At 40.0% G+C, this 23540-nt stretch overlaps 1 protein-coding gene across 1 annotated transcript in view; it reads right to left on the reverse strand.

The window, feature by feature from the left end:
- TSC22D2 (TSC22 domain family member 2) overlaps positions 1-23071 on the reverse strand; it is a 46362-nt gene extending 23291 nt beyond the window's left edge. The window contains exons 1-2 of the mRNA XM_049785380.1: positions 21416-23071; positions 8426-8497 (exon numbers count right to left, since the gene is read on the reverse strand). Coding sequence (XP_049641337.1) covers positions 8426-8497; positions 21416-23070 — 1727 coding nt within the window. The 5' untranslated portion in view covers position 23071. The remainder of the gene's footprint in view (positions 1-8425; positions 8498-21415) is intronic.
- Positions 23072-23540: the final 469 nt, after the last annotated feature.

Raw genomic sequence — 23540 nt, forward strand, 5'->3', positions numbered from 1 at the left:
ATGCAGGCTTTGTTATCTGAAAGTTGTATATGTCACTCTGGATTTTTAACAACTAACAGACATTTATAACTGGTTAAAAAAGTTTAAGATACTACCACATATTATGCTTGTGATAGTGATTCAGGATTTTTAAAGCCAGTTAAACTGAGCAGTGGGGGGGGGGATTATACACCAACTTTTGTGATACTAACGTTATCTATTTGGTGGAAAGAAATAAACACAGTATTATAGTTATATCACAAATATGTAATAAAGATTATAATCCAAAAAAAAAAGATTATAATCCATCATTCCCAATGTTTTTAACCATCTCTAAAATTTCACCCTGAAAATAATGGCTCAGACCTCTCCAAAATTCCTGTGGTGGCTTTTGGTGGGAACAATAACTAACTAAAAAGAAGATGGTATGGAATAAAGGAGGAGGTAATGAATACTTTCTCATCAATGATTAAGTCTGGTCCAAGTGCTGAAAATGAGAATGTTAGGTGGCCAGTTTTCAGCTAGATTTAAAAAAAGAGAAATGATTACGACCTACGAACTCACCACTTCAAACAAGGAGATAAAGATCTCTGGTTAAAAATCTGACAGCACACAACAGAATAAAACTAAGAGGCTAGCTATTACACAATTTGTAGACCTAAGTAGTAAGTTAAAATCACTGCAAAGCATACTACTTTTTCAAAGTCAAAATAATTAAAATCAACTTGAGCACTGAGGATAAAATCACAGTATAGGAAAATGCAAGGTATACCTTGATTTCTTTTTTTTTTTTTTTTTTTGTGGTTTTTGGGTCACACCCGGCAGTGCTCAGAGGTTATTCCTGGCTCCAGGCTCAGAAATTGCTCCTGGCAGGCACGGGGGACCATATGGGACGCCGGGATTCGAACTGATGACCTCCTGCATGAAAGGCAAACGCCTTACCTCCATGCTATCTCTCCGGCCCAGGTATACCTTGATTTCTTTTTATTTTTTTTATTTTTTTTGGTTTTTGGGCCACACCCGGTAACGCTCAGGGGTTACTCCTGGCTATGTGCTCAGAAGTTGCTCCTGGCTTGGGGGACCATATGGGACACCAGGGGATCGAACCGCGGTCCTCCAAGGCTAGCGCAGGCAAGGCAGGCACCTTACCTTTAGCGCCACCGCCCGGCCCCAATATACCTTGATTTCTAAGGAAATCTTTTTTTGTCTTTACTCCCCTCCCCACTCCAAAATGTGAGAAAGAAAAAACATATTCTTACTAAATTTGTCCAAGCCCAGAAATGTTTTCATTTGAATTTCACAGTTCTACTTTCTGGTCTCTCTTCCCTTACCCTCTACTATAATGCAGATTAGCTAGGCAAATGCATTTTTCCTTTATATTTATCCAGCTCACTAACCACTCAGTTTTGCAGCCATCTGAACTCTGAACAACCATTCAAGAGACATAAAAGCAAAATACATTTATGTATACCAGGAAGAAAAAAAACTAGGTACTAGGTAATATACTGGCTCTTGGATCTGATAAAAATACTCAATAAGTACTTTCTAATGCAATTGGTAAAATACGATTATGAGCTATTATTGAGATTACTGATAATTATAGTGTTATTGCTTAGAAAATACATGCTAATGTTTTGGGTCAAATCTATAACTTACTTGTAAATGGTTGTTAATATGACAGGAAAGTATCACATAAAAGATGTTAATGAATGTTGAAATTATGGCAAGATCATTGGAACTATTTTTATTATTTTTGCACTATTATAGATGTTCTCTTAACTTGAAATTATTTCACTAAATTGAAATCTTTAAGCTGATATTCAAATATTTCCCTTTTTTATTTTAAAGTTATTATCTATTTATTTTTTATTTTTGGGTCACATATGGCAGCATTCAAGCCTTACTCCTGGCAGGCTGGGGGACCATATGGGATGCTGAGGATCGAACTTAGGTCAGCAGCATGCAAGACAGCCTAATTGCTGTGTATCTTTTCCAGTCAATCCCTTTTCCTTTTTGGATAGGAAATAGTATTATTCTCAGAATCTTCTAATCTCAAACCACTTCAATTCTTCAGTTATTGTTGCTTTCTAAATATAAATTGGACTGCAAAAGGTCCATGCTCAACCCTGTCCCTAGCCCCCCATTTTCCAAAAAGTTGTTTCATCTCTTCCAGCCTACCTTCTCTATCAAGATCAGATGCCTCCTTAGTATTTTTACTTGGCTTTCCACCAGTTCTTTAAATTTTGAGAAAAAGAACAAAAGCTTCATCACCATACTCTCTTTTCTCGATCAATTCTCTCATTAAGATTTCCTAAGTGTGCCACCAGTCCCTTCAATCCACCAAAGTCTGAACTGTCAAAGCTTGCTGGCTGCTCCCTACCTTTATCAATCAGTTGTAAATTGGATAGCTCCACCCCTCTAAGAATCATCTGTCCTCATCTCCCTTTGATAATTTTCATACCAACTGAATTTAACTGGCCTTACCACACATACCCTATACTGCATAGTAGAACACAGTATTTCCTCTACCTGGAATATTCCCTTTCCTTCAGTTCCTTAACTACACATGATCAAGTTCTCCCCCACTTTTCAGGTTCCAAGTGAACCCAAACTTGAAGTCCTGACAATCCACATCTTGGGCTGTACAAGAAAGGCACAAAGCAATTAAATGTTATCACTTTCAATTATGTGATGACAGTTCACCTATTTTTTTTCCCATACCAAGGCCAATCTCACTGGCTTCTTTGGGACCACCACTAAATTATCTATAAGATAGGATGCTTTCTGAACGGGTGGTCTTTATTTTTAGTGAGGTAAAATAGTTTTAAAGACATTGGGGAAAGGCAGAGAGGGAAAGCTGTTCAAGAGAGAAGCGAGGCTTTTTCAGAGAGGGAAAGTCTGAGAAGACATCTAGGGCTGAAATGTGGGCCAGTTTTCAAACTGCTGGTGAATGAGCCCAGACACCCTTTTCTAGCCTTCCATTCCTTAAGCAAATTTATATACACAGTCATGTCTTCTAATAATCACCGTCAATAATGACAAGACAACATAAAGGAGCTCAATTTCAATGCTTTTATAATCTTTTTTCTAATCTATTTAAAAGTTGAAGGAATAAAACACCAGAGAATGAGGATTGATTTTCAAATAAATTGTTTCAGTGTTCTGTTTTTTTTTTCAGAATGAAGGCATGGGAGAGGGTAAGTTGGGCTTCGGTTCTGCTTAGCAACTTTTTGGCCAACTGGGCCAGGGATTCAATACATGGGATCTCAGGTGTTGGGATGAGGGAATTAAGGTACTTTTAACTGGAAACAAACTGGGGTTGACTGCATGGAATGTACCTTAAATTCTGTACTATTGGGGCCGGAGTGATAGCACAGTGGGTAGGACATTTGCCTTGCATGCAACTGATCCCAGGTTCTATCTCCGGCAGTCCATCTGGTTCCCTAAGCCTGCCAGGAGGGATTTCAAGCACAGAGTCAGGACCCCTGGGTGCCATTGGGTGTGCCCAAATTTAAAACACACACACACACAAAACAAAACAAACTCTCTGTACTATAGCTCTCCCAGGGCTCCTCAAACTTTTTAAACAGGGGGCCAGTTCACTGTCCTTCAGACTGTTGGAGGGCCAGATTATAGTAAAAACAAAAATTATGAACAAATTTCTATGCACACTGTATATATCTTATTTAGAAGTGAAGAAACAAAATGGGAATAAACACAATATGTGGCTCGCGGGCCGTAGTTTGAAGACCCCTGCGTCCCTGCAATTCGTTTTTAAGGTCATTTAAAATCAACATTCCCATAAAACCAAAAAAAGGGGGGGGGCAGTGAGGTGGCGCTAGAGGTAAGGTGTCTGTCTTGCAAGCGCTAGCCAAGGAAGGACCGAGGTTTGATCCCCCGGCATCCCATATGGTCCCCCCAAGCCAGGGGCAATTTCTGAGCGCTTAGCCAAGAGTAACCCCTGAGTATCAAACGGGTGTGGCCCAAAAAAACAAAACAAAACAAATCAACATTCCCTCATCAGTTTTACTGTTTCTAATGATGGTAGGTCTACTTTGAGAAAGGAAGGAAGGTCAATTGGGTGTCTAAAGATAAGAGTATAAAGATTTTCTAATAACATTTATTTAGAACAATGAATGACTTGACAGAAATGAATTTGTAATAGGTTTTCCACTATCTTTTCCTATTTTTATTCTAGCTCTCTAAACACTAGCTAAAGGTGTCTTAGTTTCTGGGAATCCTATTATTTAACCATTTAGTCTATTAACACATCAAGGTGACTTTTCCTGGATGTAATCAATGCAAGTCTCTCCTCCTAGAATTTATATGCCAGTTCTTTCAATCTCTCCATTTCCTTAGTATTAAATTCATAAACACACTCCTCAATAATAGCTAAGAGTCCCTGCATTATTACTATCTCACAATTTTACAAGAATGCCCTTAGATTTTCATTAAAATTTTGTGACCAAATCCTGAATAGTGATTTGTCCTCTAATTTTTAGCATCCTAGATATCCTTTAGTACAGGATTTCTCATTTGGTTGCCAATAGAGTGGACCCCCAGGTGACTTCAAGGTGCCACCAGTGAAAATCATGGGCGAGAAGGGGAACAGAACAGAAAGGAATTCAGGTTGGAAGGAAGGTGATGGATGGAAAAAGGTTAAGAAACAGGACCTAGCAAATATCCTAACTAGAAGAGGCCAAAATGTTTGTTTTGTTTTTTGGGTCACATCCAGTAGTGCTCAGGGGTTACTCCTGGTTCTATGCTCAGAAATGGCTCCTAACAGCCTCGGGAGACCATATGGGATGCCGGGATTTGAATGTCATCCTTCTGTGTGCAAGGCAAACACCCTACCTGCTGTGCTATCTCTCCGTCCCCTAGAAGAGGCCAAAATGTAAATATGTAATAAACTCTAGGAATACTAAGTATTAGGTAATATACTTGGGTAATTAATAACAGTTTGGATGTAAATCACATATCAAGGTATTCAAAATAGATTTGTTAAGTCCCTTAACCAGTAAGTCTCCAACAAGTATTCTTATTTTATGGTTATCTTTAAAATCATGTAGTTCACTCTGAGTGATCCCTGAACATAGAGTCAGGAGTAAGCCCTGGGTACCGCCAGGTGTGGGCCTAAAAGAAAATAAAGATCATGTAGTTCAGTACTACAACTTTAGTTCATTTTTATGGTTATGGGGGGCGGGGGGGAGAACCACATTTTCTGGTGCTGAGGTAGGACAGCATACAGTGCAAGGGATTAATTCCAGGGTTATTTGAGCTATAGTCCAGGCTATATTGAAAGTTGAAATTCTGGGGCCAGAGAGATAGCATGGAGGTAAGGCATTTGCCTTTCGTGCAGAAGGTCATTGGTTCGAATCCCGGCATCCCATATGGTCCCGAGCCTGCCAGGAGAGATTTCTGAGAGTAAAAGCCAGGAGTAACCCCTGAGCACCACCGGGTGACCCAAAAACCAAAAAAAAAAAAAAAAAAGTTGGAATTCTGGGGCCGGAGATTGAGGTTGGGTTTGCCTTTGCGTACAGCTTACCCAGAATGAATGGTAATTCAAATTCCGGCATCCCATATGGCCCTGAGCCAGCCAGGAGCAATCTCTGAGCGCAGAGCCAGGAGTAAACCCTGAGCACTGCCGGGTGTGACCCAAAAACCAAAATCAATCAATCAATAAAAGAAACAAAGAAAGTTGGAATTCTAACTTTCAATAGGGAAGAAATGGAGTAATTATAAAGATACACAAGTCAATAAGTGGAAGCTACATCAATCTTATTTTATGATTAAAATACCAGAAAAAGATTTATTTTTCAAATTAGAAAAAAATCCTATTTTCACATATTAATGGCAGGTTGAATGAAAACAGGCATAGGTATCTAAAAGCTGCCCCTACTGGAAATGATTTCCAAGATTTCTTGAACAGGGACCTGACATATCATATCAGCACTGACAAACTTCTCTTTTTTTGTTTATGTTTTGGTTTTAGATCATGCCCAGTAGAGTTCAAGGATTCTTCCTGGTTCTGAGCTCAGGGGTCACTTTTGGCAATACGGGGGAAACTGGGGGGTGCCAAGGATCAACCAGGTCTTTCGTGTGCCCGGTAAATACTCTACCACTCCGGCTCCTGACAAATTTCAAGCTTAAAGCAAACGTAATATAAAGAATTTGTAGTGTCTTAAATGTCTCGATTATGTAACTAATCATTATTGCAAACTATGTACTTGCCAAGTGAGTAAAACTACTGCTTGCCTGCATGTAGAATCGAAATGAACAAAACAATCTGGAGTGATCCAATACAACCAAGGTCAGGGAAAGTTCTACTTAATAAAGCTAAACAGAAATCTTCGACTTCTGTTTGCAAGGAAAAACAGCTTAATTTACATATTCAAGAAAATGTTTGTATAAATTTGCCAGAAAAGGATAGCGGGATCTCTATCGAAAGCTTAAGAGATTAGCTCAAAGTTAAAAGAAGTTAAACTAGTCAGTTTCTGCAGGACTGACCTCCCCATCTTGGAATCAAAAGGTCAACTAACAGTGAAAACTGACCAACCTAGAACACAAATTCTGATTATGTTTTGACATTAGCGCACTAAAGACAAGTAGTCACTAAGTTTCATTGCCTCTGGAAAACCGGCTCCAAGGAGAAGTCAAAATATTTTCAACTCTTGAGAAACTACAGATATAGCAACCTGCTTCAGTCCTGATACCTTAAATGTTTCTGTTATCTATAAAAGAAAACATATGAAGTAGTTAGCTTCAAGAAATGATGAGCCGACAACTTCTATGGTTGTTTTATAACGCAACAACCACCAGAAAAAAAAAAAAAAAAACACCTTTTTATATTAGATCCAAATTAGTGAAAATAAAGTCTAAACTTTTCCATATTGATGAAAAGAGTATTCATATTGGTATTATGGCAACTCACTACATTGCCATACACCTGAAAATACGTCTAAATAGAGAGCTACTTTTCCTTATTCTAAAGAATGTTTAAAAGTACAACCTGGCTCAATTTTGTGAATTATTTGAACGAGTAAACTTTTATGATTGTTCATGCCACAATTTACCTTTAAGTCTTTATCTTTTCATCGCAGTACAACTTAAAAAAAATCGATTTTATGAACATGGTACTATCAAAAGAAAACTAGCAGTAATGAGAACATATTTAGTAAGGAAGGAACACATCACTAAAAAAAGGCATTTTTGTTAGAAAAACTTCGCAAGAGTGACACGCACAGCAAATCATGCCTAAGAACTGTTACCACTTCTAGGCAATGTAGACCATGTTCTAATGGGACATGAACATGCATTTAGCAATACTCCTTTCTAATGAAAGAGGTGGAGCAGAGACCATGAGTGTTATCCAAATTATGCCAGAGGACACAAATGCGTTGCCAGGCAGAGCTACAAGAATCTAACAAAGCTTTGTGTGAATTTTAAAAACATTGCTTGTGCCCAACTTCTATTAATCAGACACAGAATGATGAAATGCTAAAAATATTCAGCAAAATAAATCAACAGAGCATACACTACTTAGGAATGTGTACTAAGCAGAAATATAAACCAAAATATCTTTTGCTATTAATGAACTCAAAACTTCTATATTAAAAAAAAATTTAAAAAAAATTAAAAATGACCTGATATTTGTGAGAAAATGTTTTTTTTTTTGGGGGGGGGATGGGGAGGCATATAAAGAATGTATTTAGCAAACTCTAGCATAGTTTTTTAAATTGCTGTTCAAGTGTCTCACCAAGAATTAAACAGTGGGGCCCGGAGAGATAGCACAGCAGCGTTTGCCTTGCAAACAGCTGATCCAGGACCAAAGGTGGTTGGTTTGAATCCCGGTGTCCCATAGGGTCCCCCGTGCCTGCCAGGAGCTATTTCTGAGCAGACAGCCAGGAGTAACCCCCGAGTACCACCGGGTGTGGCTTAAAAACCAAAAAAAAAAAAAAAAAAAAAAAAAAAGAATTAAACAGTGACTATTTTGATACCTAGGTTTTGCTACTACTCCACTTCATTGCAAAATTTTGCTTTCAGTCACTAGATATTTTTTAAGAGAAATCATATAAATAAGGGACAAAATATAAATTATAGGCAGTTTATTTTATAATGCATTTTTACATTAAAATACGAGTAACTGGGTTATTTCATATCATGAAATTCAACATGTATATCCTCCAAAAGTTAAATATACTTGTATATGTATAAAAAATAAATACATATACTTGAAAGTACAATAAAAAGAAAAGTCTGTTTATATTCTATATATAGATCATCCTTTTGGTTTATTTTGCTGCTTTGTCCCACGCTAGAGCCCATGTGACTCCCCACCCCACCCCCACCTAAAATAAAGATTGGTTTTAATGAGTAACCAGTACAGTGCAAAGCAATTCATGCATACACTTTGGCATGTATGCATTTTGTACGTAAGTATTCATACCTATCCCAGAGGTTCTTTGATTCCTGAAACGTGTTCAAATGGAACGCTTGGTAGAAAGCAGTTGAAGGATTCCTGTGAGATCCAAGAATCAAATTGAAATGAGGTTGATAAAGTTCAGTAAAAATCACTATTTTTCAAAGATGGAAGATTTTAAATGTCTAATACAGTGGCACCACTTAACAACAACAGGAAAACCACAGCAGCAACAAAACATAAGCTTGCTTAAAATTATTCTGCAAGTTTAAAACCGAGCAAAGTCCAACAGACCCAACAATTCAGGATCACAGTTCAAAAAGGAAGGAATAACACAGATAAATTAAAAACTAACTAGCATTAACATCCAACTGTGTGTGTGTGTGTGTGTGTGTGTGTGTGTATGCTTATTTACATATGAACAGAGCAGCTCATGGCCTAATCAACTCTATCAGATGTTTTTATAAATCTCTACATTTTGCTGTTTGACATAGCTGTTTTGTGGTACAACGTTTACGTGAATTCAGTTCAGCTATATTTTCCCAATATAAAATTTCTATCTGATAGAGTTTAATAAAGAATGGTGGATTCTACTACACTTGGACTTGACAGAATTTTCACCTCTAAAATCTATTTTTGTGGTGTTTCTCTGGGTTTGGGAAAGGGTTTAAAAAAAAAAGTACTACAACTGTATAGTAGGCTTCTGAATTTCTTGCATCAGAGCTGAATTCCTTTAAGGGATAAAAGGGTTTTCAACATAATCACCCATCCACTTCTACCACTCCTTAGGGACATATCCTCGTCTAGGGCTATAACCAGAGAATCTTAACTGAAGGGCTCATCTGGCTAAACTCCTAGGCAAGCAAGATTCACCTTCTATCTCAGAAGTGGATTACTCAGGGACTGAACTGAACAATTCTCCCTTCATCTCAGCATATTTAAAAATTTTCACCAACCACCATCCTATATATATATATATAGAATTAAACAAAAAATAGCAGCAAGCTAAGAATGTAAGTGTTCTGATACACTTTAATACAACAGAACTAAGAGGTAGATGCTACTATTATTCTCACATCAAAGATAAGAAACAGAACTAACTTGCCTGACCTAGTAGGTGGCAATTTGGCCCTTAAAATTACACCAAATATATAGCAGTTAAATGTTAATCTGTAGCTCTCTTCATCAGCATTTCCCCAAATTTATCTGGACTATTGTACCCCTTTTAGAAAACAAACAGAACTGCCCCCAAATGAGGTTCAGAAACAAGTTGGCAAAATTCTGAAATCTAACAAGCATCTAAGAGTCTTCTGCAGAATTACTGTACAGTTCTGCACTAATAAAAACAAAACAAAACAAAAAAAACCACTAAATTCTCCTGGAGTAGCAATCAAGAATCATGGACCTAGGGAATCCCATGATCTTGAAATGCAGAAGATGCATTATGTGGTTTCAATAAATCTGTAAATCTAATTTTAAATAGGATTTTAAATTTTAACCATTGAGTGTTTCATACGTGATCCAAAGCTAGAAATGGCAGACACTGAATGCCAGTGTCACCAAACTGTTTGATTAATTAGGAGTCTTCAGTCTAAGGACTTTTTTTTTGGTTTTGGGGACATGCCCGACAGTGCTCAGGGGTTCCTCCTGGCTCTATGCTCAGAAATCGCCCCTGGCAGGCACAAGGGACCATATGGGATGCCGGGATTCAGGCAAATGCCTTACCTCCATGCTATCTCTCTGAGCCCCTAAGCAGGGATCCTCAAACTTTTTAAACAGGGGGCCAGTTCACTGTCCTTTAGACTGTTGGAGGGCCAGATTATAGTAAAAACAAAAATTATGAACAAATTTCTATGCACACTGCATATATCTTATTTAGAAGTGAAGAAACAAAATGGGAATAAATACAGTATGTGGCCCGCAGGCCGTAGTTTGAAGACCTCTGCCCTAAGGGCTTCTATTAACTTGCCCTACCTTCAACTCCTTTCTAGATCTTTTAACTTTCTTTTCTACCTTTCTCTTGACTAAGTCTAAGGCAATCAAATGCACTCACTGATTAGACCTACTAGTATTCAGAAAAGATTAATTAGAATTTGCTAACTACTGTTTAACAGTTCTTATTATATTTGGCAAACTAAGATCCTCCCTTTGCACTGTACTTAGAATCAGGTCTGCCAACTAAACGTCAATTTAATTTTATCACTAGGCTACCCCAGAATCAGATGAGAACTAGTTTGATATTCATACAGATCTTTTTGGAGGCTGTAGTTTTAAAATAAACAGAATGACTCAAAGAGGAAAGCAGTAAACATAAAAAGGACGGAGTAAAACATGACATTCCTCTTCATGTCTGAAATTCTTTTTTTTTGGCTCTTTGAACTGTCACTACTAGAGGAACCATATGAGATACTGGGGATTGAACCTGGGTTGGCTTCATGCAAGGTTAATTGCCCAATCCACTGTACTAACACTTGGGCCAGAAAATCAATATTTAGAAAAGAGCATTTATAGTCTGCTTATTCTCTAAAAGAACTTCAGATCCCTTAACGTGGAATATATCTATACAGTTTGAATTAAGCTAATATACCAGATATTTATATATAAAGTTTACATACAAAGTACACACACACAGTTTGAATCAAGTTCATGCACTAGAAAAGTTTGTTTTTTTTTTTTTAGGTTTTGGGGCCACACCAGTGGTGCTCAGGGTTTACTCCTGGCAGGCATGAGGAACAACGTGGGATGCCAGGATTTGAAACACTGTCTGTTGACTGTGTGCAAGGCAAACTCCCTACTGCTGTGCTATCTTTTTGGCCCTAGAAAAGTTTTAAATAAAGTTGCATGACTTAAATTAGGCTGTCAACTATTTTTACAAACAGACTCTTTTTTACTACTCAAATGGGTTGGGAATGATGGGAGGGGATTGATGGAATAGGCAACCATGGTCTCCATCAGCATCAAATGCCCATAAGTCAAATATACAGGGTACAGGTAGTCATATATCTTGGGAAATAAAAAGAAACTGTGAAATAAATAATATAAATAGACTAACAGCCTTCAGAAACCAGAACAAATACACTTAAGGTGCAAATGCTGGCGCTAATTTTGCATATATTCAAAATAAAAGTCATAAGATACTGAGAGTTTTATTATAAAATTTTAAATGCTTGGTATTTGGAATACTTCAGCTGGGATGCTAGACATAAACAAATATTTTCAGCAAATAAAAGCAACAATCAAGTCTCAAAACAGATTAACAGACTAAAGAAATGAGACTCAACTGATCAAAAAAACTTAAAAAAGACCAAAAGATTCAATCATCAAATACTTTTATTCTGGAGTAACATAAAATCAATAACATTAAGAACCCAAAGAAAGGGGGCCGGGCGGTGGCGCTGGAGGTAAGGTGCCTGCCTTGCCTGCGCTAGCCTAGGACGGACCGCGGTTCGATCCCCCGGCTCCCATATGGTCCCCCAAGAAGCCAGGAGCAACTTCTGAGCGCATAGCCAGGAGTAACCCCTGAGCGTCACAGGGTGTGGCCCAAAAAACCAAAAAAAAAAAAAAAAAAAAAAAGAACCCAAAGCTAAGGGGCACAATTTCAGATTATAGTGCATGAAATATGAGGGTTCAAAGAGGCAACTAACTAAATATCAATTTTTTTTTATTTGGGTCACAAATTCTCTGCTGTTCAGAAATGAAATTTGAAACCAGTTTTCTAACAACATATTTGTTGTCAATGGAATGATTAATCTAAATAGTTAATTAAGCGCTTCTTAGGAAGAGTGATGTATAAGTCATTCTAAATTTATTTCAACCATCTAAATGAAAATGTTACTTTCTTATCTGTAGGCTTCTTTTTCAAAAGTAATAAACAAAATATAATCTTCTCTCTCTAATTTTATATACAAGGCTGTCAAGTAAATTTCTACATGAAAGTCTTGGGTTATGAAAATGAGATGCATCTATCTGCTTTACTAAGATACTATTTCTTTGTAGGATAATTAAAACAGAAGAAAAATATACACACACATATAGTATCTCAAATAAACTACAAAAACTGTCCAAACTTATGACAAGAAGCAAATGAGCCCTTAACTCAATAAACATCTATTTCTTTTATGTCAAAATTCAACCTTAGAGATCTCTAAATAGAAGCAAGGAAAATATAATAAGTGCAGAAGGGCCATCTCCAGCATTATCATCTCGGGATTTTAATAATTAAAAATATCCTTTGGGAAAAGGGTTAGAACACAACAGAGCAGTAGCTACAGAAGCCTTTCTTTCCTTCAGCAAAGCAATAAATCAAAATTAACCCTGGGAAGGTCCCAGAAGAGTAGCTAGCTGGGAAAGCCAAGCTGAATTTTGTTACTTAAAAGCAGTGTGACTCAAACCTTCAGTTTCCTTAATCCATAAAAAAAGGGGGAGAAAACACTTCCTTACAGGTAACTGGAAACATCAAATGAGATCACACACCCCCATACACACACAATACCTGACACAGATTTTCTTCATTTGGACTGCACTGCTATTATAGAAGGCGAGGAGCTTGCCTTGCATGCAGTCAGCCTGAGTTCCATCCCTGGCATCCCATATGGTCCCCTGGTATAATCAGCAGTTATCCTATCAACTAAGCCAGGATTAAGTCTAGAACACTAACAGGTATTAGTTGGTTTGTTTTCTAAAAGTCAACTTTTGGTACAGTATCTTAATATGTACCTAATATTTCAACTTTCTTAGGCAAAGAAAATACTTACAAGCAATATTTTAAATTGAAGAATTAAGTATGCTAGGCTAGCATTTACTACGTTCCACTGGATTAGAATTCTAATTTCTGGGACTCAAAGCCCCCACTAGGTATTCCCTAAACATACTTAATCACAAGATTCTAATTAAAAATATAATAATCACCATAATAGGTACTGTACTATTCCAAAATACATAAACTACTTTTCAAGAAACACCTGTAATAGAAATATAAACTTATGATAAAAGTCTCAATTTCTTTTTCTTTCTTTCTTTTTTTTTTTTTTTGTTTTTTGTTTGGCTTTTTTATTTGTTTCTTGGTTTTGGGCCACAACCAATGGCACTGAGGGGTTATTCCTGGCTTTGTTCAGAAATTACTCCTGGCAGACTGGGAAACCATGAGAGATTGAACCTTGGGTCAGCTCATGCAAGGCAAAAGCCCTACCTGCTGTGCTACAGCCCTGGCCCCAAAAGTCTCAAATCTTACCATGACATTTAAGGCCTTTCATTTCATTAGGGAATTGTGCTAAATTAACTGCATCACTTCCCAAATCTGACATACTTGCTCTTCTATATTGTTGAATTGTCTTATTCCTCTACTTTCAAACCACCCTTTTATCAATGACCTAATATAAAAACTCTTTTAAGAGTCAGTTCAAGGATTATTTTCAATTTTAAAAAAATTTTTAATTCAGAGTACAAGTACAGAGAAAAATATTTAAGTTTAACTGCTTTCTCTACCACGTTAACAACTCTACTGTGATGCTCTCAATAATTTTATATTAGCATCCACAATAGCCTGCAATATGTCAGAGTAATCTGCCAATTTTTCCTATAATCTGAGACAAGGAGCAGATAATCTTATTTCTGTATTCCAGCACACCCAGATAGATTCACAAATTGGACATGCTTTTATATTAAATAGTTCTTGGAACATAGGACCTTCTTAATGAATACCTGTAAACTTGACTTGAGAAGATGGTGGAATTCCAAGCAGTTCTCGGGAATCCAACCAGGCCACAGCTCTAATGAGGGCCAAAGGATTAAGTGTTGCTTGGGCCCTGTGATGCTGAGGATGACCCAGGGTACCCTGAGGGCTTCCAGGATCATTCTAGCTATGCTAGGAAGTCTCTGAGTCTCTATGTGGTGATGCTGTGGGGACTTCGTTCCAGGGATTAAACCCAGATCTACAGCATGTATGGCTTTACCCCCTAGATTAAGACAGCCTTGTGAACTTAAATTTTATTTATCACAAATAGTGTCTGGTTTGACACAAGATTGAATTGATTGTTCTCTCATGAAAGTGAGCTGTCTCAAAGTATTTTGGGTCTCATTTTTAAGAGATGACTCAAGTTCCAAACTTTCACTTTACCACTGAAGAAAACTCAACTGGGTGGTAGAAAAGCCAGTATTAGAATACAATCTGCTAGAATTACTTTTCTGGCCTAAAACAATGGTCTCCTTTTCTCTGATGATATTCACAACATACAATTTACCTATTCACACCAAAACTGGACTCTTAGCATGATTTGTAATGTGTGAAATGTTCATCTTGTGGTAAAGCAGCTGCAATAAAGAAATCTGAGAGATACTATGAAATATAGTTACCCACATACCAAAGTACATGCATGCCTCATTTAGTCCTCACAGAATCTTCAAGGGTAGGTATTAACCCCATTTGTCTTCAAGGAAACTTGAGGCTTAGAGGGCTAAACAACTTGCCCAAGGTCAAATGCCTCAAGATGGATTTCAGCCCAGGCATGTCTGAACCCCTTAACTGACATCCTTCACCCATATGAGATGCTAAAACATAACATACTTCTGGTTTTATTTGACCAAGTCTTCTCCATTTTGCTTTGTTTCTGTTTTGCTTCTACAAGCTAGAGAAATCATGTACAAAGCAAGGAATCTGGTTTGGCTTAACTTTGATATACTAATTCTTAATTCTTTTTTAGAAACCAGTTGACTTTATTCAACTTTGCCATGGATATTCTTTATTCATAGATGCAACAATTTATTTCTGTAATTGAAGATTAGCCTTGAACATTAAAAATAACATTTAGGGGCCAGAGCGATAGCACAGCATTAAGACATTTACCGTGCAAGAGGCCAACACAGGACTGACCCAGGTTTGAATCCTGGCATCCTGTAAGGTCCCTGGAGCCTGCCAGGAGTGACTTCTGAGTGCAGAGCCGGGAGTAACCCCTTAGCATCACCAGGTGTGACCCAAAAACAAAACAAACAAATGAAAAACCATCTAAAATATACCTGCAAACTATTAGAAATAATGAAAAGAACCACTAAGTTTCTCTTCTATATACCAAAATACATATATTAATTTGGCTGGGCCAAATACCCCAGTTTCAGAGGCTATGTGTTATGAAGTATAACCAGAATGTGAACTCCAGGTCTTGGAGCCATCTTTCCCTCACCTGCATCACTAGCCTTTGGTCAAATTTTGGTTAAAGCTTATGAGAAAGGAAGCTTTATGTAATTTAACAGAGATTTAATTTATCGTAACGAATAGGTATACATTAACAAAGCATTTATTAATAGCTTGTCTTCAGTGAGCACTAAAAAAATTATTAAACCAATGATGTGCAGGATTTTCACACAAATATAAATGCACAATTTACAGGATGACAGTTTATTTTTTTTTTTAAAGAATTAGTGTACAAAGAATAAAACTAAATACTTAAGTCTGACCTGGGGCTTTGAATATGACAGTAAGTCATCTAGAGTGGCATACATGAATTCTTTTTTAATCATATAGGGTGGTTCTTGGTTGCTACTCTATGCTCAATGCACAAGGGAGGTAGTGGGTGGTGCTGGACATGAACCACAGCCTCTTACGTACAAAGCATGTGCTTAGCCAGTTTTCTCTCTGGTCCCCAATTCATTTAAGATAAATATGAATGTACTTTTTAGAAATAAAGCAGATGGCCAGTATTACTTTACTGTTACCAGCAAAAATACTATACATTAAAATTTATTATGAAGTCATGTTTTCATACATAGGAATGATACAACTGGCCTTGTTTTTAAATATTTATGGAGGAATCCTAACTTCTACCATAAAAAATGTCAAAGTAACTAGGTATTATGCTCAAGATAATTGTGGGAAAGACCTGAATTACAGTAATGACTTGGATAGATGTATTCCTTGTAGCTGCAATAATTCCTAGCATACATTCAAAAAGTATTTACCAAAAAAAAAAAAAATCCATTTTTTTTTGGGGGGTGTGTGATTTGGGCAACACTCAGTGGTGCTCAGGGGTTACTCCTGGCTGTGCATTCAGAGATCACTCCTGGCAGGCTTGGGGAGCCATATGAGATGCTAGGAATTGAACCCAGGTCTGTCCCGTGCAAGGCAAACCAATGCCCCACCACTGTACCATTGCTACAGCCCCAAAATCCATGAATTTAAAACTTACTGTAACTCAGAAATTTGTCTACATATGTCTCCTAAATCCTGTCAGCCAGCTATCAAGATTTATTAAAAATCTGTTCTATTACCTACTTACTTAAGGAACACCATTCAGGTATTATTTAATCAAATCTATTTTTCTAGTAAAGCTTTATATTCCTCACAGTTACACACTAAAGTATAACTCAATTCAGAAACTATTTGTTCAAAATATATATATTGGTTTAAACCAGTTGTTAAAAGAAGGAATTATACAATTATACTATGACTATCTGCTATCATGTCCCTATTCCTTCTGAGACCACATGTCATTTCATTTTATCTCTTCTGCCTTGTCTGCTTCCACTCTGAAGTCCACTCATCACTCTTCTGCTTCTGATGTTTCAGTAAAGTCAAGATCCTTTTACATGCAACTCTATCAACCAACCACACCTGACTGGTGGGGCTGCCCTCTGTAAATAGAGGATGCAGAGAGCATGTCTGCTTCCAATCTTTTGGTGCAGAAGAAAACTCAGCTACATTAGAAATTCACAAGTAACAGATTCATAAATCCAGTATTCATGTTCTTATTACTAGTTCTAAGCCAGAGTACTGCTACCAGAACTCTAAAAAATCAGATATATTAACTTATTTTCAGGTAGAAAACATATACTTCAACATTCACCTGCAATAAGTGACTTACAAAATTGTCTGTTTCTTCCCTAATAAGGGAAAAACAATCATCACTAAAATAGTTACTTGAGGTGTATCTTATCCAGATACATATACACCACTGTTTTCTAAAAAGTTAACGAATGTTCAGTCCTAATTGACTTCACAAGTTGACACAAAAATTTCTGATATATTTTAGTATGTGTAGGCCATATTTCCATTGATACAACTCTTGACTTAGGGGAATTTGGATTATCTGCCTTTCTGGAAATCTATGATTAATTTCCTTTGTATAGAGGCATGTTTGTGACTAAACTATATTTTAGTAGTCACCGTGGCATCTGATGAATCCCAGTATCAGTTTTTTATATTAAATGATGTCACTCATTCAGAGGATTTTACATGCTGATTACAAAATCTCCAGTATCAGTACTTAAAGATCCTTCAAGTTGCATTGGACTTGTAATATCAACAGCAATGCTGGAAAGACAAAACTACTTATGTAATTCAATAGACAAATGCTCCCATGAAGTGGATATTCAAGTAAGCAGTCTTCTATTTTACAGACTACAGGTATTTTTTTTTTATATAACAGTCACATTACTGCCTTTTGCTATAAAACTATATAAGGAACAAAATTTAAACTTCAAGTTAAAGTATACTACATACTTCAAGTAAGAGAAAAACTCCATTAAGAATTATTTATATGTGATACATATAACTACACAAAATTTACATTTATAGCACATACCAGAACACACCACTTAACCATTCACATTTTCTATTGCTGTATCAATGGTCATTAGCAAACTACACAAAGAGAGATATGTACTATTAAGGGATCTTTACAGTCAGATTTTCAACAGTCTTAAGGGTACAGTAGACAGTTCACAATTGCAGCCATTCATAAATAAGTGTTCCTAAAATGTGGCTGTCAGACTTCATACTGGTTAGCTATCTATGGAAAAGGAAACTGTACTGGGTTCCTTTTCCAAAAAGGACAATAATTACCCACCCACCCCCCTTTTACCAAAATGGAGTCTGTTCAATGTGTAGATAGTTCAAAGAAATTTCCTAATAGTCACTGTGAAAGTGGCTACACAATTTTCTTTTCTATGAACAGTATTGCCAACTATCCATTATCTACTGTTTTATCAAAATCAATGTCAAGACAACTCTCAATTGTCTTCCTAATGAGAGTAACTAGAATATGAGCTTGACAGTAGTCAAAAATACAAGCTCAAGAATGAAATGTTAACTGAAAAGTTCAATTTTTCTTTATTTTTCTGTCTGTTTTGCTTATGGGCCACATCTTGCTACGAACAGGAGTTACTCCTGGTCTTGCACTCAGGTATTACTTACTCTTTGTGGATCCCAGGGACCATATGGGATGCAGTGATCAAACCTAGATTGGCTGTGCGAAAGGCAAAGGCCACACCCGCCATGCTATTGCTCTGGCCCCTCAATACATTTTTTTATGGTGCTCTTCAGCCATCAGTCTTTCCAAAGGCTTAATTTAGGAATGTAGCACATATGGTTTGATTATTTAGAATAAATGGTCTTACAATGAGCAAATATAAAGTCTAATATTAGGTAATGAAAACGAAAGTCACATGGTAGAAATTTTCACACATCAACTTAAAGCAATTTAGTTAATCTTTCATTTTCTTTCCTTTCTGACTATGTTACTAAGGTCTTAACAGCTTTAAAAAAAACCTAAAGTTTGTTTATAAATAATTGCGATAGGATCTGAAATTTGTCATCTGGTCAAAGATTAAGTCATAATTGCTTAAAAACTTTCACTCCATTGTTTTATTTTACATTTGAGTCACTGTAGGTAAGACTGCAAATTTTAAAAATGCTAACCCCAAAGCACTGTAATTATGATTTTGTTAGCACTGTTTCCTCCAAAGTATTCATTTCAATAATTAAACACGAGCCCGGAAAATTGTTAGTCAATTTCAAGTGTAAAACTTTAAAATGCGCTCTCCTTTACAAAGGCTTTCCGTCAAAAAAAAAAAGAAAAAAAGAAAAAAAATTCAAAACAAAAACCACATTCTGCTCGATTACTTAAAAGATCCTTCACCAGGTATGTTGTTGGTCCAATGACAAAATAGTCAAATGTGTTAAGATTACATCTTGGAAACTAATACATTAAATTTAAGATCAATGATAAACTCCAACAAAAAATTAGAGATGCACAGCCGATAAGCAATGCATATTTTCAAGAGTCTGGGTGGGGAGTAAAGAGCCACATTTAAAACAGCACTGCACACACATCAACACCCCTGGCCTAAAATAACTGCAGAAACTGATAAAAAAAAAAAAAAAAAAAACTAAGAAAGAGCAAGCTGTAGTTCAAAGTTGCTGAAATTACCAACTTTTAGGAAGAGGAGACATTAATGCACTTTGAGTTCACATCCTAAAGAATACACTTGAGTTTCCATTTGTCAACAGATCTCTGCTTCATTCTGTATCATAATCTTACTAAAGGTCTGAAAATAAAATATATTCTTCATTCATAGGTGCGTGTGTGCGTGTAGGGGGATTAAGACTGGAGGGGAAGTTAGTCATTATTTCTTGAAGAAATATCAATTCAAGTGTACAACTGGAGCAGATATGTGAGCAAATGGTAATTTACCAACCCATCAGAAAACTCTGCTTCTTGAAGCTAGAAAAGGAAACAGAATAGCCTATTGTTCATTACCAAGATGACTGAACAAAGGAACTCAATCTAATTTCGGGTGTACCTTTGTGTAGAAAAAATGGAGAGAGCAAAAGGAAAGAGGGGGTTTTCTGAGTGGCTTGCGGAATCCTTTCTTGGTCGTCTCAAAGGTAAAATTTCCCAATGACTAGCTAGCTGAGCTCATTTATGAACACGTGGTATTCTCTAAGAGTTCTCATGTGGGAGAGAAAGACTCCCCACAAGCCAAGTCACCTACAAAAAAAGACGAACTTTGGATTACAAAAAGCAGAACAGATGAATTTTAGTGAGCAATTTTCAAACCAATAGAAGCAAGCATATAACAAAAACACAAAGCCAATTAGAAATGTTAAGCAAAGAATATGAAGGAACTAGAAGAAACAGCAAGAAAAACTAACAAATCTCACTGCATCCTATATACCAATTCTAGAAACTCGTGTTTTTGTGCCTTTAACACATCTAGAATTAATCTATAAAAAACCAAAACCTCAGAAAATGGCTGTTAATACCTAAAACTTCCTGAGATTCTAAAATGTAATTTTAAAGCTTTATAACTGACAGTTTTATAGCATCTGTACCGTCAAATGCTCAATTGACATTTCCTCCAATGGCACTTGAAACTTCTACATTAGATCATAAATTTCAACGGTTGTTAGGACTGGTATGGCAATCCACCAATTCTCCCTTGATCCATTAAAGAATCCCTTAAATACAGGGAGACAATTGTGAACATTTAATTTCCACTGTAAAACGACTCTAATTTCAAGAGTTACAGCTTTTACCTCTTTCAAAGTCTATCTTTTGCCCCCTTTTTCTGTAGTAAAAAAGACTGATGGAAGATAAGACCATCTTTCCAGAAACTTTTCGCTTAGAAAAGTTCCATCTTAAAAGTCATTTAGTCACTGGGAAGTCTGACTGCCTAGCTGGTCTTGAAAAGGATGGAAGAAGATAGGATCTTCAAAGCCATGCCAGACTTTTCACTATTGTCTCCCCAGTCCTTCCAGATACTGGAGAAGGCTGCATCATGCTTTTCCCTACTGGAGGCCTTCAGGTTTTCCATTATGGGACACTTAATCACACTGACCAAACTCTCTACAAGGGCCATATCAAAGGACCATTCTCTAGGGCCTAAGCTATGTGCTAGACTCCCTTTGCGCCCACCCAAAGGAGGGGAAGCAACTACAATCTACCTGTTCCCATCCTCTAACTAGAGCTTGCCAAAAACCACGACAAGACCAAATTCTTTCCTGAAACTCCTTTGCATCAGCCCTCAGAAACTCGATCTGTTCAAGAACTGATCTTAATCAACTTCACTGCACAACAACTAATTTGGGGGTCGTTTCAAGCGCTTAAGATGCTCCACCTGGGATGGTGGGTGGGTGTGAGGGGAAAGAGGAAGAAACCCAAGGAAGCAGCCTGCCGGTCAGGTCAAGGTCATCATCAAGGTAAGGCGCAGCATGGATAGGTGAAACTGGAAAGAGGCTGTGCATACCTGTCTTCATCACCATCGACGGGGATGGCTATGCTGAACACAGAAGTGGTGAGACTGTTGATGGGGGTTAACTGCAGGGGGTTGGCGAGGGCGTCGGCAACAGGCTTCACAGCAGGCTTATTGTCAGCAATGAGAGCGAGCGGTGGTTGAGGTAGGGGTTCGGATTTTCTTCTCGTATCGTCGACGGGCCCGGCCAAAGGCGGGGTGGTCTGAGTGTGAAACTGGCTTAGGTCAGGCTGCGGGAGGCTCGTGGGCGCGCTGGTTGCACCTTGTGCCAAGGACAGCCCCGCATGCTGGAGGGCGCTGCCGCTGCTCCTGCTGACGGGTGGCTGGGCCGCGGGGACATTTGGCATCGTAGTAACAGAAGAAGCAGAGGTGGAGACACCAGGCACGTTGGCAACTCCGGGCACCACGGCGTGAGGGCCAGTCGGCCCGACGGAAGGCATCCCACTGGACCCCACGGAAGGCGGAGGAGGCACGGAAGGGGGCGGGCCGGCCCCAGAGGGCATCAAGCCCAGCGGGCCCGCGCCTGCCACCGCCGCAGGGGCCACTCCAGCCGGGGCTGCGGGGTCGCCGGGTTGGACAGCCGTGCAACCCACGGAGGCATTGCTCAGAGGAAGGCTCGCCGCCGCCGCTGCTGCTGGTGCAACGCCGGAGCCGGCGGGCTGTGCAGGGCTGGAGGGCTGCAAGAACTCGCTGGGGCCCGTGGCCTGGACGGGCAAGGCCTGGCCCGGCGGCGGCGGCATCTGGGAGTAGGCGAAGGGCATGGGGCCGGGCTGCGTTGGGGCGACACAAGCCAGAGGCAGCCCTGCCCCGTTGGGGCCCACTGGGGGCCCGCTCCCCGGCGGGGCTCCGGGGAAGAGAGGCGGCATGGGCATCGAGCCGGGGGCCACAGCTCCGCCTCCGGGCGACGGGGCCGGCCCTGGCTGGCTCGTTTTCTCCGCAGGGGGTGGCAGGGAGCTGTCAGGCCCCGAGTCGGAGCCGTGCGGCCCGGGCAGCGAGGAGGAGGCCGCCGTGGCCGATGCCACCACCGAGCCCGCCGTGGCGCCCAGGCCGCTGTCCCGGTCGGCGGCGGGCTCGAAGGTGCCGCCGTGCCGGATGCAATCGCCGGAGCGGGCCAGCGGGTCCGAGTCCCGCTCGTAGTACTCCATGCACGTCCATCGGCCCCGACGGTAGGGCTCGCCGCTGCCGTGGTCCAGCTTGATGACGCGGAAGCGAGAGCTGCAAGAGGCCGCGGGCTGCGAGGTGGACGCGGCGGGGCGGCCAGAAGCGGCGCCTTCGTTGGCGGGAGCCGTCACCGTCGCCGTCGCCGTTGTGGCCATCGCCGCGGCCAGCTGCCCGTCCAGCAGCAGATTCGGGGACACGGTCCCGGGCGTCTCGGCGTCCCCGACGTTGTTGAGCGTCTCTTCTGAGGAGCTGCGCTCGCACCCTTCCACCTCCTCCTCCACCACCTCCACCTTCTCCTCCTCCTCCTCCTCGGGGCCGAAATCCGTGGCCCGGGACACGTCGAAGATCTCGGACGACACGTCCTCGGTGCGGGACTCGTCCGGGTCGTCCAGGCTCTCGGTGTCCTCCGTGATGCTCGTGGCCACCTGGGCCGTGGTGACGCTGGTGATCTGGAAGCAGCTTTTCTTCTTGGCCGGCATCTTGGACATGGTGCGGGACAGGAGAGGACAGGAGAGGAGAAAAGAAGACGCGGGAGGATCCGAGGCCTAGGTGTATGTGTCTGTGTGTGTGTGTGAGTGTGTGTGCGCGCGGGCAGGAGGGTCAAGCGCCGGCCGCCGGCTGACACATCATTGCGCGTCGTCCGGCTCGGTTTCCTGCTGCTGCTGCTGCTGCTGCTGCTGCTGCTGTCGCCGGGTGCCGCGGCTCTTCTCCTCGGTGCAAAGCAAAGATTCGAACCCCTTAGCGCCGGGTCGATGGGTTTTTCCGCCTCCGGCACGACGCGGGCCCCGTGGCCAGCGGCGCCGTCAGTCGAGTGCAGCCGAGCCTAGTGGAGCCGAGCCGGGCAGAGACGGGCCGGGCCGGGCCGGGCCGGGCCGGGCCGGGGGCGGGCCTGGGCGGGCTCAGGGGCGGCGCTGCCCCTCTGGGGCGCTCGCTGAGGCGTGGCGGGTCTCTCTCTCTC

Source organism: Suncus etruscus, chromosome 13 (genome assembly GCF_024139225.1).
Source record: "Suncus etruscus isolate mSunEtr1 chromosome 13, mSunEtr1.pri.cur, whole genome shotgun sequence".
Taxonomy (NCBI): domain Eukaryota; kingdom Metazoa; phylum Chordata; class Mammalia; order Eulipotyphla; family Soricidae; genus Suncus; species Suncus etruscus.